This window comes from Oncorhynchus tshawytscha, linkage group LG11 (genome assembly GCF_018296145.1).
Source record: "Oncorhynchus tshawytscha isolate Ot180627B linkage group LG11, Otsh_v2.0, whole genome shotgun sequence".
NCBI classification, from domain to species: Eukaryota; Metazoa; Chordata; class Actinopteri; order Salmoniformes; family Salmonidae; genus Oncorhynchus; species Oncorhynchus tshawytscha.
In genome coordinates this window covers 31,022,835-31,040,839 of record NC_056439.1, presented here as the reverse complement: position 1 = coordinate 31,040,839, position 18,005 = coordinate 31,022,835, and the positions used below count along the sequence as shown (strand labels likewise).

Genomic DNA, 18,005 nt, shown 5'->3' with positions numbered 1-18,005 from the left:
GCACGTCTGGTGAACAGGTCAGGATTCCATAGCCGCAGGCAGAACAGTTGAAACTAGAGCAGCGGCATGGCCAGGTGGACTGGGGACAGCAAGGAGTCATCATGCCAGGTAGTCCTGAGGCATGGTCCTAGGGCTCAGGTCCTCCGAGAGAAAGAGAGAAAGAGAGAATTAGAGAGAGCATACTTAAATTCACACAGGACACCGGATAAGACGGGAGAAGTACTCCAGATATAACAAACTGACCCTAGCCCCCCGATACAAACTACTGCAGCAGGAGACACTGTGGCCCCATCCGATGATACCCCCGAACAGGGCCAAACAGGAAGGATATAACCCCACCCACTTTGCCAAAGCACAGCCCCCACACCACTAGAGGGATACCTTCAACCACCAACTTACCATCCTGAGACAAGGCCGAGTATAGCCCACAAAGATCTCCACCATGGCACAACCCAAGGGGGGGCGCCAACCCAGACAGGAAGATCACGTCAGTGACTCAACCCACTCAAGTGACTCACTCCTCCTAGGGACAGCATGAAAGAGCACCAGTAAGCCAGTGATTCAGCCCCTGTAATAGGGTTAGAGGCAGAGAATCCCAGTGGAGAGAGGGGCACCGGCCAGGCAGAGACAGCAAGGGCGGTTCGTTGCTCCAGAGCCTTTTCCGTTCACCTTCACACTCCTGGGCCAGACTACACTCAATCATAGGACCTACTGAAGAGATGAGTCTTCACTAAAGACTTAAAGGTTGAGACCGAGTCTGCGTCTCTCACATGGCTAGGCAGACCATTCCATAAAAATGGAGCTCTATAGGAGAAAGCCCTGCCTCCAGCTGTTTGCTTAGAAATTCTAGGGACAATTAGGAGGCCTGCGTCTTGTGTCCGTAGCGTACGAGTAGGTATGTACGGCAGGACCAAATCAGAAAGATAGGTAGGAGCAAGCCCATGTAATGATTTGTAGGTTAGCAGTAAAACCTTGAAATCAGCCCTTGCCTTAACAGGAAGCCAGTCTAGGGAGGCTAGCACTGGAGTAATATGATACATTTTTTGGTTCTAGTCAGGATTCTAGCAGCCGTATTTAGCACAAACTGAAGTTTATTTAGTGCTTTATCTGGGTAGCCGGAAAGTAGAGCATTGCAGTAGTCTAACCTAGAAGTAACAAAAGCATGGATTAATTTTTTTGCATCATTTTTGGACAGAAAGTTTCTGATTTTTGCAATGTTACGTAGATGGAAAACAGCTGTCCTTGAAACAGTCTTGATATGTTCGTCAAAAGAGAGATCAGGGTCCAGAGTCACGCCGAGGTCCTTCACAGTTGTATTTGAGACGACTGTACAACCATCAAGATTAATTGTCAGATTCAATAGAAGATCGCTTTGTTTCTTGGGACCTAGAACAAGCATCTCTGTTTTGTCCGAGTTTAAAAGTAGAAAGTTTGCAGCCATGCACTTCCTTATGTCTGAAACACAGGCTTCTAGCGAGGGCAATTTTGGGGTTTCACCATGTTTCATTAAAATGTACAGCTGTGTGTCATCCGCATAGCAGTGAAAGTTAACATTATGTTTTCGAACATAAAATATATAGTGAAAACAAAAGTGGTCCTAAAACGGAACTTTGAGGAACACCGAAATGTACAGTTGATTTGTCAGAGGACAAACCATTCACAGAAACAAACTGATATCTTTCCGACAGATAAGATCTAAGCCAGGCCAAGAACTTGTCCGTGTAGACCAATTTGGGTTTCCAATCTCTCCAAAAGAATGTGGTGATCGATGGTATCAAAAGCAGTACTAAGGTCTAGGAGCACGAGGACAGATGCAGAGCCTTGGTCTGATGCCATTAAAAGGTCATTTACCACCTTAACAAGTGCAGTCTCAGTGCTATGATGGGGTTTAAAACCAGACTGAAGCATTTTGAATACATTGTTTGTCTTCAGGAAGGCAGTGAGTTGCTGCGCAACCGCTTTTTGAGAGGAATGGAAGATTCGATTTAGGCCGATAGTTTTTTTATATTTTCTGGGTCAAGGTTTGGCTTTTTCAAGAGAGGCCTTATTACTGCTTCTTTTAGTGAGTTTGGTACACATCCGTTGGATAGAGATCCGTTTATTATGTTCAAGCACAGGAAGCAGCTCTTTCAGTAGTTTAGTTGGAATAGGGTCCAGTATGCAGCTTGAAGGTTTAGAGGCCATGATTATTTTCATCATTGTGTCAAGAGATAAACACTTGAGTGTCTCTCTTGATCCTAGGTCCTGGCAGAGTTGTGCAGATTCAGGACAACTGAGTTTTGAAGGAATACGCAGATTTAAAGAGGAGTCCGTAATTTGCTTTCTAATGATCTTGATCTTTTCCTCAAAGAAGTTCATGAATTTATCACTGCTAAAGTGAAAGCCATCCTCACTTGGGGAATGCTGCTTTTTAGTTAGCTTTGCGACTGTATCAAAAATACATTTCGGATTGTTCTTATTTTCTTATTAAGTTGGAAAAATAGGATGATCGAGCAGCAGTGAGAGGGCTCTTCGATACTGCACGGTACTGTCTTTCCAAGCTAGTCGGAAGACTTCCAGCTTGGTGTGACGCCATTTCTGTTCCAATTTTCTGGAAGCTTGCTTCAGAGCTCGGGTATTTTCTGTATACCAGGGAGCTAGTTTCTTATGACAAAAGTTTTTAGTTTTTAGGGGTGCAACTGCATCTAGGGTATTGTGCAAGGTTAAATTGAGTTCCTCAGTTAGGTGGTTAACTGATTTTTGTCCTCTGACGTCCTTGGGTAGGCAGAGGGAGTCTGGAAGGTCATCAAGGAATCTTTGTGTTGTCTGGGAATTTATAGCATGACTTTTGATGCTCCTTGCTTGGGGTCTGAACAGATTATTTGTTGCAATTGCAAACATAATAAAATGGTGGTCCAATAGTCCAGGATTATGAGGGAAAGCATTAAGATCCACAACATTTATTCCATGGGACAAAACTAGGTCCAGAGTATGACTGTGACAGTGAGTAGGTCCAGAGACATGTTGGACAAAACCCACTGAGTCGATGATGGCTCCGAAAGCCTTTTGGAGTGGGTCTGTGGACTTTTCCATGTGAATATTAAAGTCACCAAAAATGTGAATATTATCTGCTATGACTACAAGGTCCGATTGGAATTCAGGGAACTCAATGAGGAACGCTGTATATGGCCCAGGAGGCCTGTAAACAGTATCTATAAAAAGTGATTGAGTAGGCTGCATAGATTTCATGACTAGAAGCTCAAAAGATGAAAACGTCTTTTTTTTAGTAAATTGAAATTTGCTATCGTAAATGTTAGCAACACCTCCGCCTTTGCGGGATGCACGGGGGATATGGTCACTAGTGTAACCAGGAGGTGAGGCCTCATTTAACACAGTAAATTCATCAGGCTTAAGCCAGGTTTCAGTCAGGCCAATCACATCAAGATTATGATCTGTGATTAGTTCATTGACTATAACTGCCTTTGAAGTAAGGGATCTAACATTAAGTAGCCCTATTTTGAGACTTCAGAGGGGGAGAGGTCCATCAGGGTCCAAGCTGAGCCATGTAGAGAAGGAGGGAGAGCACCGCAGAGGAATGTGAATGAGAGACTATACAGTAGTCTGCCTTTCCTGCTTTAGATGTGCCACTTGATGATAATGCAATGGGACACTCTGGGCAATTTAAACATTCATGCATTGTCCAGTCAGGGCACTCTGGGTTGCTCTGTAATAAAGAAGATCTGACAGGCCTGAACAGGAAGGCCACGGAGCCTCTCTATCTCAAAAAGCTCTGTGTGGCTCGCCCAGATAAAATACAAGGTATTTTACAGGGCTGAATGGGAAAATAATCACCTTATTTGTTTACAGTAATATAGCCACTGTGGTATAAATTTGATTATTTCTGTAATTAGAAGATTTTAGGTTGCTTATGTGCTATTGAATGATTATGGCCAATCAGAAGACACACTATTGGTTTTATGAGTATACTGTATACTTGTTATTAAACATCCAGTGAGTGCTTCTGTGTGTCTCTTGTCTGTGGCTGTTAGCTGCACGGCTGAACTGTTTGCTCTCGAGCAGTAAAAATCAGGGAAAGCCCATGCATATCCTTGCTGCTCTGTGTGTGTGCGTTTGGTTTTACTTTCCTTGTGGGAAACATAAGTCCTTTGTGGGGACCAAATGTCCTTTTGTGGGGACCAAATGTCCTTTTGTGGGGACCAAATGTCCTCACAAGGATAGTCAAACAAATAAAAAATTCTCAATTTCACCATTCCCCAAAAGGAAAAAGGCAATTTTAGGCTTCAGGGTTAGTTTTAGGGTTAGGTTTAGGGTTAGTTTTAGGGTTAGTTTTAGGGTTAGGGTTAGGTTTAGGTTTACGGTTAGGGTCTGGATAGGGAAAATACGATTTCGAATGGGAATTCATTAATTTAGTATCCACAAGGATACTGTGTGTGTGTGTGTGTGTGTGTGTGTGTGTGTGTGTGTGTGTGTGTGTGTGTGTGTGTGTGTGTGTGTGTGTGTGTCACAGTGTGATTTTATTAGACAGCACTCAAAGCTGGTGACTCATTTGACACACACCTCTCGTAGAAGATCATTTTACAAAGTGCAGGTGTAAAGAAGTTATGAAATATTCCACGCTAGCTTCACCCTCGCGTGGACGCTAGCAAGCAAGCTAGGTAGTTCTAGATATCAACAACCAATCCAGTAGGGGCTGGAAGCTATAGTGAGCTTCGATTGGTCAAGCGCGTCATGATTTAGTGGAGTATTTGCATTAAGTTCAGCTTTCCCCAACTTTGGTCCCACCCTGTTCACATCCCTCACCCATGCTCGCATCGCCCAACGGTCACCCTCCCACTTAGCTTCTCTTCCATTGGAAATATATGGCTTTCCGTAGTTACATTGCCCACATCGTCTTCAGTTAAGAGGCACTGTTAACTTCTCCGATACGGATTGAATAGAGCCCCAAGCTTGGATTTAAATGTTTAGTCCAACTATCATGTGGTGTGATATTCCCAGACAACCCACTGGGCACTCACTGGTTGAATCAAAAAACAATGTTGTTTACAATTAAATTTGAAACGTGGAACCAACGTGGATTAGTCGTTGAGTTGACGTCTGTGCCCAGTGGGAAGTGCCCTTTCCATAATGTGATTAGATCCCACAACAATGCTTTATCATGACAAACAACATTAAACTAGAGGTAACTGGTTCTAGGCTCTACAGGGGGCGGTAGACACGGACTCACTTGTCTTGTTTACCTCCGCCGTCTGGCTTCACCCTGATCGAGTTACAGTGCTCCTGCTGTATCCCATATTGTGTCAGATCGATCTGGGCTCTGTTGGCTAGAGGCAACCTGTCTGTCCTGGGTAAAGAGACAGGTGCCCTAAAGTCCAATTGTCTTTACTGATAATAAAATGTGATTGATATTAGTTTGTCCTGAGCTAGGATATGTATGGGTGTTTCCCGATACAGCCTTTGGCTTTAGCAGTCATTTAGTTTTCCCACAGACCTTATTCAAGATACACTTTAGTTACTGTGCAGATGTACAATCATATCACACTTTGTGCACGTTTAACTGCTCTCTGTAGAGATGACAAAGAGACTGAGACATACTGTATATTTAGAACATGTGGCTTGATTTTTATTATTTTGTCAGGCTTGCAACCAAGCAACTGAAAATAACAATATAGAACATGAGTATCACCAAGTAAACAAGTCTGAGCTTCAGCATACAGCCTTCTCCATCCATCCACTCCAGTCATCTGCAGTGCTGCTAGACATTCTCTCCATCTAGTTTGACCTCTGATGCTGCACACAGCATGTTGGGCACCTAAACTGTTATTTACTGTAATGTTATCCCACTGCATCTGCACACCTGCCCGACCTGTACTCACCTATCCCTCTCATTGCACAAAAGAGTAGTATAGATTTTCAAAGTTTAGACGGTGCTGAAGAGGATTACGTCAGAAGCAGAGTCTTAAGACGGTGAGAATCAATTTAGGCAGGAGTCAACTTCCTGATGTTAATGGTCAGGCAGGCAGGCATTAAGCAGATGCACGCTGGTCCTGAGGTGGCCTGGGTCTTGGTGGATCTCGTGAGAGGTGGGCAGGTCACATAGGGTAGAACTGTGAGGCAGCCTCTGATGACTGGATCTCCACCTGGGCCATCTTGAACTGGGTGCACTGCAGCCACTTGCGCAGAGCAAAGGGCAGGGCCCCGGCTGCCTGGCCTTGCAGACACTGGTGGTTCACCCTGTTCTGGATAGCCTGCAGTCGCAGCTGGAGCCCTGCAGACAGATGCTGCATGGGACAGGGGGAGTTTTTTCACTGGATGTTCTGAAATCCCAAGCATCTATATCCATATACGAACATTATACAAATCATATTTGAATTGCAATTTAATTCTTACCTTTAGGTTGGATTGAATCATGGGCAACCACATAGGTATTAACTGATGGAGAGAAGAGGGGAATTTTTTTGTTGAAATAGAAAGCAACATGAAGTGTAAAATCAAGTGTTTGGGAAAAATGTACCTTCACGAAGATGGTTGAGTTGCATTCTTGTAGAGCCTCCATCAGGCTAATGACATGTAGACACACCATCTCCACCATCTTGTAAAGTTGAAGAGAACACATTTTTATTACTGCAAGGGATCATAACTTGATTTATGATTACCCCCCCATCCAAATATATGGTAGAAAAGCAGTCTCAGGCCGGGATTCAATCCGACCGCAGATTTGAACAATGCGCCATTTAAAGATGATTTCCAATAGAGCCCGCATTGACTGAGAATATGGTCTCAGGAGGTCTCTAAAACCTGCATTGTGGATCAAGCGCGATCAGATTGAATCTCAGTCTTACAAAACAGCAATGTCCTGTCAGACATAACAACGATATGTTGGTGATTTAACCAATTCCTCTGTCACATTCACAACAACAGTCAGAGGAGTAGTTCACATTTAACTGTTGCACGTCTCCAAGCACATCCTCTTTCCAGCCCACCCCCTCTTGAAGCTGATGGAGAGATAAGCATGTGGATCTTCCTTACCACTTTGTTATGGGCCATGAGCTGCAAGATGCTGGGTGTGACGCGGCTCCAGAACTCCAGGCCCGTCAGTATGGCATTGGAAGAGAACTCTGTCTGGTTCTGGTTTTGCAGGGCCGAGGCGGCCGCCGCCTGCTCACAGTAGATGGTCCACAGCTGGGCAAACATGAAGGCATGGAACAGGGAGCACATGTGCAGCACTGACGTCTGCAGACAGAGGTGGCGAGGAAGAGAGAGGTCAGTGACACTTTGGTTTTCATGTGAAATCTTCATAGGTTTCCGTAGCAGTTTCTTCAACATTTATGCATATAGCACTTAGACATTTTCCTGACCTTGGATTGCTCAGGGAAGCCGATGAGAATGATGATGAGGTGGTCAGCGATGTGTGAGCCAGCGTCCAGGGGGATGGGCATACAGGAGGTGGAGCCCTGGTACAGGGCATAGTGGGTCAGGGAGCCCAGGAGCAGCCAGGACAGCTGGCGGATGTGGGACACACACTCGATGAACTCCTTCGGTCTGAGGAGGAGACAAAGGTTAAACGCTTGTTGAGCAAACATTACAGTGTTATTAGAGTCACCATTCATTCTTGTGCCTGATAAAAGTCATTCTGGTAATAGAATGTCTTCATGATTACAGACAGTGAGATCACTGAAAGTAACATCAGTGCTGTGACTGTCGGTGCCTCTCACCCCTGCTGCATGGTGGACGGGGGATGGTAGAGCCAGGGAAGATAACGGATCACTGCCTTATTGTCACGGTGATTGCCTTTGCTGATCTCCATGGCAGCCACCTGTGCCAGGCCCACTTTCAGGTTTCCTCCAAACGTGTCCTCGTGCAGCGGCTGACAACACGCTTTCATATGGTTCTGGACAGAGTAACATGATCACATGACTACGGCCCCGCGTTTTCCCTGATCACTTGACCAGGAGAAACTCAGGACCCTACACATGACAAGATGGTTAGAGATGAGACTTATCCACCCATCTTACATGAGTTAAGGCAGAGTAAGGAGGAAACTCACTTTCAGTTTGGTCAGTGTGTGCATGTCCGCTATGAAGTCTAGAAGCTCACTGATGTATTGCCTCATGCATTCCATTGCTGCTGTCGTGCACTGAGAAAGACAGAGAATAGTGCAACAATCAAACAACCCATATGTTTATTTCAATAGGTCATCATAAAGGAACACAGACAACCAATGTACTGTATTATATACTGTCTTACCCCTGGAAGTGATGAGATCATGTGCTTTGAGAGAATAGTAGACTCTGCTAGCCTCGTACCAATATCTGAACAAACAAACTGACAACATCCACACATAGTTAACATAAAGACATTTGTAAAGTTATCTTTGTTACTTTTGGGTTGAAATCTTTTCCACAAGTAGTTCTGATTGTACTACTGTTTACCTGGACCAGCAGTAGCAGGTTAGTATCGGGTAGAGGAGACTTGAACTTCAGAGCCTGCAGAAGCTCCAGCACCACAATACGAGACATATAGAACTTATCTCTCTCCTGTGAATACACAAAATAGCTCAGGATGAGGACAAATGAGGATAGTGGATAGAGAATATAGAAAATAACTGTGTACAAATATTGGAATGATTTTAGAGGAACCAAGTGAGATCGGCATACTGGGGAAAAAGGTTTGCCTGCTGGATGTTTTCTCTAAGCTGTCTTATTTCAGGGCTGTGTACTGTTTCTCTCTCCCTCTCCAGCGCTGCCTGTGTGTATGTGTACTGTTTCTCTCTCCCTCTCCAGCGCTGCCTGTGTGTATGTGTACTGTTTCTCTCTCCCTCTCCAGCGCTGCCTGTGTGTATGTGTACTGTTTCTCTCTCCCTCTCCAGTGCTGCCTGTGTGTATGTGTACTGTTTCTCTCTCCCTCTCCAGCGCTGCCTGTGTGTATGTGTACTGTGTACTGTTTCTCTCTCCCTCTCCAGCGCTGCCTGTGTGTATGTGTACTGTTTCTCTCTCCCTCTCCAGCGCTGCCTGTGTGTATGTGTACTGTTTCTCTCTCCCTCTCCAGCGCTGCCTGTGTGTATGTGTACTGGAGTATAAAGGTTGTCTGTGGTCTGAATAGAGACAGAGGATCTGATTAGCATGGCACCCAGTCCAGATCTCCGCTCTCCCAGGATCCCAGTTCAGATTAGGCTGTCAGCCTGGAGAGCCACTGCCCTCAATACAAAGCCCTGCTACATCTCTCTCTATTTTCAACCAAAGAAATCATTCCCTTCTCATCAGCATGAAACCAAAATATATCGAGTATAGTTGATTTGGGGTCATATTTGTTCAAATATTCTATGCGTAGTGCAGTAGTGATAAACATAACTTCCCAAACATCTACAATAACCCAAGCACTGAAAAATCCTCCTTAAACGTGTGTTTGAGACAGCTCACCTCATAAGACTAACTGCACAGGAAACATTTAAATAGACGTAATCAGTCATATTGACTCGTGTTTTGAGAAACGGATGTTATATAGCGGGGATTAACCAGGCTGGAGGAAATCAATAGAGCTGGAGACATAAAGCATGGTGCTGTGACAGCAGTGGTGTGGTAAGGATCCATCTGTCCTGCAGCAGGAGACAGCCCAGGACACATACATCCTCAGCCCAGAGCCCCAACTAACCATGTAAATCAATACTGGCTGATTGTTTACTTAACTATCTGTGACACACAGCCACCTTCCTGTCTAGCAGGAGTGGCTGGGGATAAGTATTATCACCAAGAACTACAATATACAGAGTTCTGCAGACATAGATTCATGTTTAACAATGCGGGACAAAGTCATATTTCCGTATCCCTTTTCAAATTGGGTCTTTCACATTAGAGGTCGAACGATTATGATTTTTCAACGCCAATACTGATACCAAATATTGGAGGACCAAAAAAAGCCGATACCAATTAATCGGACGATTTAAAAATGTTTTTGTAATAATGACAATTACCACAATACTGAATGAACACTTATTTTAATTTAATATAATACATCAATAAAATCAATTTAGCCTCAAATAAATAATGAAACATGAAACAAATTATGCAAAAACAAAGTGTTGGAGAAGAAAGTAAAAGTGCAATATGTGCTATGTAAGAAAGCTAACGTTTTAGTTCCTTGCTCAGAACATGAGAACATATGAAAGCTGGTGGTTCCTTTCAACATGAGTCTTCAATATTCCCAGGTAAGAAGTTTTAGGTTGAGGTTATTATAGGAATTATAGGACTATTTCTCTCTATGCCATTTGTATTTCATATACCTTTGACTATTGGATGTTCTTATAGGCACTTTAGTAATGCCAGTGTAACAGTATAGCTTCCGTCCCTCTCCTCGCCTCTACCTGGGCTCGAACCAGGAACACATCGACAACAGTCACCCTCGAAGCAGCGTTACCCATCACTCAACAAAATCCGCGGCCCTTGCAGAGCAAGGGGAACAACTACTCCAAGTCTCAGAGCGAGTGACATTTGAAACGCTATTAGCACGCACCCCGCTAACTAGCTAGCCATTTCACATTGGTTACACCAGCCTAATCTCGGGAGTTGATAGGCTTGAAGTCATAAACAGCGCAATGCTTGAAGCACAGCGAAGAGATGCTGGCAAACGCACAAAAGTGCTGTTTGAATGAATGCTTACGAGCCTGCTGCTGCCTACCACCGCTCAGTCAAGACTGCTCTATCAAATCATAGACTCAATTATAACATAGTAACACACAAAAATACGAGCCTTAGGTCATTAATATGGTCGAATCCGGAAACAATCATCTCGAAAATCAAACATTTATTCTTTCAGTGAAATACGGAACCGTTCCGTATTTTATCTAACGGGTGGCATCCATAAGTCTAAATATTCCTGTTACATTGTACAACCTTCAATGTTATGTCATAATTACGTAAAATTCTGGCAAATTAGTTCGCAACGAGCCAGGTGGCCCAAACTGTTGCATATACCCTGACTCTGCAATGAACGCAAGAAAAGTGACACAATTTCACCTGGTTAATATTGCCTGCTAACCTGGATTTATTTAGCAGCTCACAGATTACTGAACCTGTACATAGCCCACCTATAATTTAGCCCAAACAACTACCTCTTTCCCTACTGTATTTTTTTTATTTTTTTATTTTGCTCCTTTGCACCCCATTATTTTTTATTTCTACTTTGCACATTCTTCCACTGCAAATCTACCATTCCAGTGTTTTACTTGCTATATTGTATTTACTTTGCCACCATGGCCTTTTTTTGCCTTTACCTCCCTTATCTCACCTCATTTGCTCACATCGTATATAGACTTGTTTCTACTGTATTATTGACTGTATGTTTGTTTTACTTCATGTGTAACTCTGTCGTTGTATGTGTCGAACTGCTTTGCTTTATCTTGGCCAGGTCGCAAACTTGTTCTCAACTTGCCTACCTGATTAAATAAAGGTGAAATAAATAAATAAAATAAAAAAATGTAGCTAAATATGCAGGTTTAAAAATATATACTTCTGTGTATTGATTTTAATAAAGCCATTGATGTTTATGGTTAGGTACAGTTGTGCAACGATTGTGCTTTTTTCGCAAATGGCTTTTGTTAAATCCTCCCCCGTTTAGCGAAGTTGGCTGTCTTTGTTAGGAAGAAATATTCTTCACACAGTTCGCAACGAGCCAGGCGGCCCAAACTGCTGCATATACACCGACTCTGTTGCAAGAGAAGTGACACCATTTCCCTAGTTAAAAGAAATTCATGTTAGCAGGCAATATTAACTAAATATGCAGGTTTAAAAATATATACTTTTGTATTGATTTTAACAAAGGCATTGATGTTTATGGTTAGGTACACGTTGGAGCAATGACAGTCCTTTTTCGCGAATGCGCATCGATTATATGCTGCGCAGGACACGCTAGATAAACTTGTAATATCAACCATGTGTAGTTAACTAGTGATTGTGATTGATTGATTGTTTTTTATAAGATAAGTTTAATGCTAGCTAGCAACTTACCTTGGCTTCTTACTGCATTCGTGTAACAGGCAGTCTCCTCGTGGAGTACAATGTAAGGCAGGTGATTAGAGCGTTGGACTAGTTAACTGTAAGGTTGCAAGATTGAATCCCCGAGCTGACAAGGTAAAAATCTGTCGTTCTGCCCCTGAAAAATGCAGTTAACCCACTGTTCCTAGGCCGTCAGTGAAAATAAGAATGTGTTCTTAACTGACTTGCCTAGTTAAATAAAGGTGTAAAAAAATATATACACCGATTTCCAATTGTTATGAAAATTGAAATCGGCCCTAATTAATCGGCCATAGCGATTAATCGGTCGACCTCTATTTCACATGAGATCATTGCAATGCTAACAGTGTTATTTTAATTTTTTACAAACAAACATAAACAAATATGCTAGCAAATGTAAGCTAAACTATACATATCTACCTTGTTGAAGGCTTTGTAACAGAGGCCACATAGCTCCACCAGGTAAGAGAGGCTGAACACTCCATACTGCATGACAAAGCTCAGCAGTTTGGAGAAGGGCTCCAGTAAGCTCTGGGGAAGAGGAGAAAAAGAGACAGTAACGGCTGGGTCCTGCCTGCTGGTGGGAGGCCAAGGGGATTTTAACACAACAGGGATTTTGTAGGACTTATTTGTTCACTCATGCAAATGTGACTAAACTGAATGCTATCAGGTGTAAATCCTTTGATTTAAAGAGTCAGAATGTAACCAGTCATATAACCTGCTCAGGCCCATATCAGAGAAGGGCTGGGATAGTGTGCTATATGACACTCGATTGAAGACTGTGCTCACCATTTGGTTAGTAGGCCTAATGCATCCTGTAGCACAATCTCCAAAAAGTTATGTGACACTGCAAAGTCCATGGAGAATAAGAGCACCTCATCCCAGCTGCCCACTGCACTGAGGATAGGAAACACTGTCACCACCGATAAATCCACGATAAATGAGAATTTCAATAAGCATTTTTCTACGGCTGGCCATGCTTTCCACCTGGCTACCCCTACCCTGGTCAACAGCCCTGCAACCCCCACAGCAACTTGCCCAAGCCTCCCCATTTCTCCAAATCCAGATAGCCGATGTTCTGAAAGACCTGCAAAATATGGAACCCTACAAATCAGCTGGGCTAGACAATCTGGACCCTCTCATTCTAAAATTATCAGCCGAAATTGTTGCAACCCCTATTCCTAGCCTGTTCAACCTCTTTCGTATCGTCTGAGATCCCCAAAGATTGGAAAGCTGCCACGGTCATCTCCCTCTTCAAAGGGGGAGACGCTCTAGACCCAAACTGCGATAGACCCATATCTATCCTACCCTGCCTTTCTAAGGTCATTGAAAGGCAAGTTAACAAACAGACCACCAACCATTTCGAATCCCACCGTATCTTCTCCGCTATGCAATCTGGTTTCCGAGCTGGTCTTGGGTAGACCTCAGCCACGCTCAAGGTTCTAAACGATATCACAACCCCCATTGATAAGAGACAATACTGTGCAGCTGTATTCATCGGCCTGGCCAAGGCTTTCGACTCTGTCAATCACCACATTCTTATCGGCAGACTCAACAGCCTTGGTTTCTCAAATGAATGCCTCACCTGGTTCACCAACTACTTCTCAGACAGACTTCAGTGTGTCAAATCGGAGGGCCTGTTGTCCAGACCTTTTGCAGTCTCTATGGGGGTGCCACAGGGTTAAATTCTCGGGCCAACTTTCTCTATAAACATCAATGATGTCGTTTTTGCTGCTGGTGATTCTCTGATCCACCTCTATGCAGACGACACTGTTCTGCATACATATGGCCCTTCTTTGGACACTGTGCTAACTAATCTCCAGGTGAGCTTCAATGCCATTACAACTCTCCTTCCGTGGCCTCCAACTGCTCACTTCTTCAGGATAGGGGGCAGCATTTTCACTTTTGGATGAATAGCATGCCCAAATTCAACTGCCTGCTACTCATCCCCAGAATATAAGATATGCATATTATTAGAAAACACTCTGGAGTTTCTAAAACGGTTTGAATCATGTCTGTGAGTATAACAGAACTTATGTAGCAGGCAAAACCCCGAGGACAAACCATTCAGATTTGTTTGGTTTTTTGAGGTCACTGTCTTTTCAATAGATTTTCATTGGGAAACCAGATTTCTAAGGGACTTGCTTGCAGTTCCTACCGCTTCCACTGGATGTCACCAGTCTTTAGAAATTGGTTGAGGTTTTTCCTTTGTGTAATGAAGATGTACGGCCATCTTGAATGGGAGTCACTTGAAGTGGACTGTTTGAAAGAGGCGCGTGACTAGAAAAGTAGCATCAGTTTGTTTTCTTTTTGTATTGAACACAGATCATTCCGTCTTCAATTTTATTGATTATTTACGTTTAAAAATACCTAAAGTTGTATTACAAAAGTAGTTTGAAATGTTTTGGCAAAGTTTACAGGTAACTTTTGAGATATTTTGTAGTGACGTTGGTCAAGTTGGAGCCAGTGTTTTTCTGGATCAAAAGCGCCAAATAAATGGATATTTTGGATATATATGGACGGAATTAATCTAACAAAAGGAACATTTGTGATGTTTATGCGACATATTGGAGTGCCAACACAAGAAGCTCGTCAAAGGTAAGGCATGATTTACATTTATTTCTGTGTTTTCAACCCCTGCAGGGTTGAAATATGCTACTCTCATTGTTTACTGTTGTGCTCTCATCAGATAATAGCATCTTATGCTTTCGCCGAAAAGCCTTTTTGAAATCTGACATGTTGGCTGGATTCACAACGAGTGTAGCTTTAATTTTCTATCTTGCATGTGTGATTTAATGAAATTTAGATTTTTATAGTAATTTATTTGAATTTGGCGCTCTGCATTTGGCGCTCTGCATCTGGCTGTTGGCCAGGTGGGACGCAAGTGCATGCTCTTCAACCGATCGCTGCCCACATCTGCCCGCTCGTCCATCATCACTACTCTGGACGGTTCTGACTTAGAATATATGGACAACTACAGCTAGGTGTCTGGCTAGACTGTAAACTCTCCTTCCAGACTCACAGTAAGCATCTCCAATCCAAAATTAAATCTAGAATCAGCTTCCTATTTTGCAACAAAGCATCCTTCACTCATGCTACCAAACATACCCTCGTAAAACTGACTATCCTACCGATCCTTGACTTGTCATTTACAAAATAGCCTCCAACACTCTACTCAGCAAATTGGATGCAGTCTATCACAGTGCCATCTGTTTTGTCACCAAAGCCCCATATACTACCCACCACTGCGACCTGTATGCTCTCGCTGGCTGGCACTCGCTTCATATTCGTCGCCAAACCCACTGGCTCCAGGTCATCTATAAGTCTTTGCTAGGTAAAGCCCCGCCTTATCTCAGCTCACTGGTCACCATAGCAGCACCCACCCATAGCACGCACTCCAGCAGTTATATTTCACTGGTCACCCCCAAAGCCAATTCCTCCTTTGGCCGCCTCTCCTTCCAGTTCTCTGCTGCCAATGACTGGAACGAACTGCAAAAATCACTGAAGCTGGAGACTCATATCTCCCTCACTAACTTTAAGCACCAGGTGTCAGAGCAGCTCACAGATCACTGCACCTGTACATAGCCCATCTGTAAATAGCCCATCCAACTACCTCATCCCCATACTGTTATTTATTTATTTTGCTCCTTTGCACCCCATCTCTACTTGCACATTCAGCTTCTGCACATCTATCACTCCAGTGTTTAATTGCTATATTGGAATTATTTCGCCACTATGGCCTATTTATTGCCTTATCTCCCTTATCCTACCTCATTTGTACACACTGTATATATACTTTTTCTATTGTATCATTGACTGTATGTTTGTTTACTCCATGTGTAACTCTGTGTTGTTTGTGTCGCACTGCTTTGCTTTACCTTGGCCAGGTCGCAGTTGTAAAGCACACACAGACAGACTCACCCGGGTTGCACTTGTGGTGGGGATCTTCAACAGACAAATGATAATCCTCAAACTGGAGTCCAGGGGACACTGTGAGAGAGACATCATACAATCATTCATAAGGCTTTAGCTCTATATTGGTCACAGTCAATGCAGCCTACATGCAGTGTGAGATCCAGTACCTTCAGAGGCAGAACAGAAGGTAGTTTAGTGAGGAAGGTCTGGAACTGATTGCAGATGGTGGTCCACAGGTTGCTGGGGGAGTCCATGGGCAGGGCCTCCATGAAGGTGGCGATGTTTTCCAGGCAATGCAGCATGGTGCCCCCGGCTGGTAGACTCCTCTTGTTGTTCAGACCCTGAGGACGATGGTATAAATGACAACAGGGTTACATAATACATATTTATTGCCATAGCCATTACCAACTGTTCCATAATCAATCGTTCACTAGTTTTAAAATGATATTCTAAAAGTGGTTTGGACTAGTGATGTTATGAGTCAAAGGAGTGAACTGAGGTGGACTATCACAAGTGCTATTCCTTGAACATTGTAACAGTGTAAGATTGCTAAAGAGAAGACACCAAGTTAATAGAGAATAAGTGAATATGGTGATCAACCATGCAGAGGCATACTCTTCAGCAGCATTCTTAATTGGGTTTGTTATCATGCTATCCTAACAGCAGTGCTGTAGTGTCGTCAACTTTTACAAGAGCTCCTCCTGCTGGATACATGACGAAAGTGGACATTTTGCTTGAGATTCAAGACATACACAAACACCCGCATAGTTCCTTCAGCCGAGTGCTGAGCTTTAATCATTACACTAAGCAAGTAAAAGTCCCACCTCCAGTAGCTGGTTCAGTGCAGCCACAGAACTCAGTTCATTAAAATCAATCAGGGAAGAAGCCAATGTTCTCAGAAAACCTCCATCTGGAAATACACAGAAATTGACAGTAAAGATCAAACCATATCCCTCAGAATGCTGCTCTTAACAGGAGCCATATTGTGTTTTATATTTTTGTCTGAGTAGACCTTTGATGTTGCTCTGGAAGAGCTGAGGCAGGATGCCATTGGGGGCCAGCTGGTGGAACACACAGCGGAGGAACTGCTTAGCCACACCTGCTGCGTTGCCAGGGATCAGCATGCTACACCAACAGAGACATCAACATCAACTCACACACAGAGCGTCTGCACCTCATGTTGGCCCATTCTCTCATTTGTGTACAAGAATACAGCCAGCGTGAACTAGTCATCAGCATCCACAGTACACCTGAGTTTAACACATACCAAATAAGAATATATTCAGTATGTCTAGTTGTGATGTGTCATACCTCTCAGCTTGCCCAGAGAAATTAGCACTAGACGCCAGCCTGTAAGAAAAACATCTGAATTCAAGATCAGAGACATGACAGAGTGTGCCAAAACTTTACTGAACAATTAGGCTTGTGTATGGGATGTATAAGGGGGTTGATGTAGGAGCTGCTGTAGTTGCCAGACCTGCCCACAGACTGCATGATGTCCAGCAGCAGTGGAGCGGCCTGGTCAGGGCTGAGGTGGATGAACATGGAGAGCACCACCACTGCCAGGCCCAGGGTCTCCTCATCATACTCCTCTAGCACCGCACCACAGTCACGACACCTGAGAGACCACACAGTATTAGTATTAATAACAACAAATTACCATTAATACATACAGTATCCACTGCCCAGAATGACACACCAGTCAGTGTTGGTGGTTGGCGGTAGGTTCACTCACCTGTCAGTCATGGTGGTAGGCTGATCATCAATGAACTCCTCGGGGGCGGGCACAAACATGCTGACTGTACTGGGGGCAGATAGGAGGCTGGTCTTGGTGGGGCCTGTTTAGAGAGCAACACGAAAATCAGCACAGTCAAACAAAGTCATTACAGTATTTAAAAGGTGTTTTGATATTTACAAATCTGAAGGAGTGGACCAGAGGTAGCCAGTGACTGACCTGTCTCCCAAATACTGATGTTGTGAGGGGCGCTGGACTGGTGCTCCAACTGTCTCTTCATCAACTGGCTAATGGTTAGAGCTCCCAACGAGCCCCGCTTCGCCTGACGGTACTGAGCTGGGGTGCGACAC

The 18,005-nt window shown here is 43.7% G+C and overlaps 1 protein-coding gene across 7 annotated transcripts in view; it reads right to left on the bottom strand.

The window, feature by feature from the left end:
• Window positions 1-5,594: 5,594 nt before the first annotated feature.
• The window catches only part of LOC112261731 (protein unc-79 homolog), a 45,552-nt gene continuing 33,141 nt past the window's right edge, over window positions 5,595-18,005 (bottom strand). For 6 of the 7 annotated variants that reach the window (XM_024437319.2, XM_024437320.2, XM_024437321.2 and 3 more), the window contains 18 exons: window positions 17,875-17,991; window positions 17,656-17,758; window positions 17,398-17,538; window positions 17,232-17,270; window positions 16,933-17,045; window positions 16,745-16,830; window positions 16,088-16,261; window positions 15,927-15,995; window positions 12,426-12,536; window positions 8,430-8,534; window positions 8,245-8,322; window positions 8,045-8,134; window positions 7,713-7,888; window positions 7,356-7,539; window positions 7,027-7,230; window positions 6,512-6,589; window positions 6,388-6,429; window positions 5,595-6,278 (listed from right to left, as the gene is read on the bottom strand). In XM_024437319.2, coding sequence (XP_024293087.2) covers window positions 6,090-6,278; window positions 6,388-6,429; window positions 6,512-6,589; window positions 7,027-7,230; window positions 7,356-7,539; window positions 7,713-7,888; window positions 8,045-8,134; window positions 8,245-8,322; window positions 8,430-8,534; window positions 12,426-12,536; window positions 15,927-15,995; window positions 16,088-16,261; window positions 16,745-16,830; window positions 16,933-17,045; window positions 17,232-17,270; window positions 17,398-17,538; window positions 17,656-17,758; window positions 17,875-17,991 — 2,099 coding nt within the window. In that variant the 3' untranslated portion in view covers window positions 5,595-6,089. The remainder of the gene's footprint in view (window positions 6,279-6,387; window positions 6,430-6,511; window positions 6,590-7,026; window positions 7,231-7,355; window positions 7,540-7,712; window positions 7,889-8,044; window positions 8,135-8,244; window positions 8,323-8,429; window positions 8,535-12,425; window positions 12,537-15,926; window positions 15,996-16,087; window positions 16,262-16,744; window positions 16,831-16,932; window positions 17,046-17,231; window positions 17,271-17,397; window positions 17,539-17,655; window positions 17,759-17,874; window positions 17,992-18,005) is intronic. The other variant, XM_042330011.1, reaches the window with a different exon arrangement.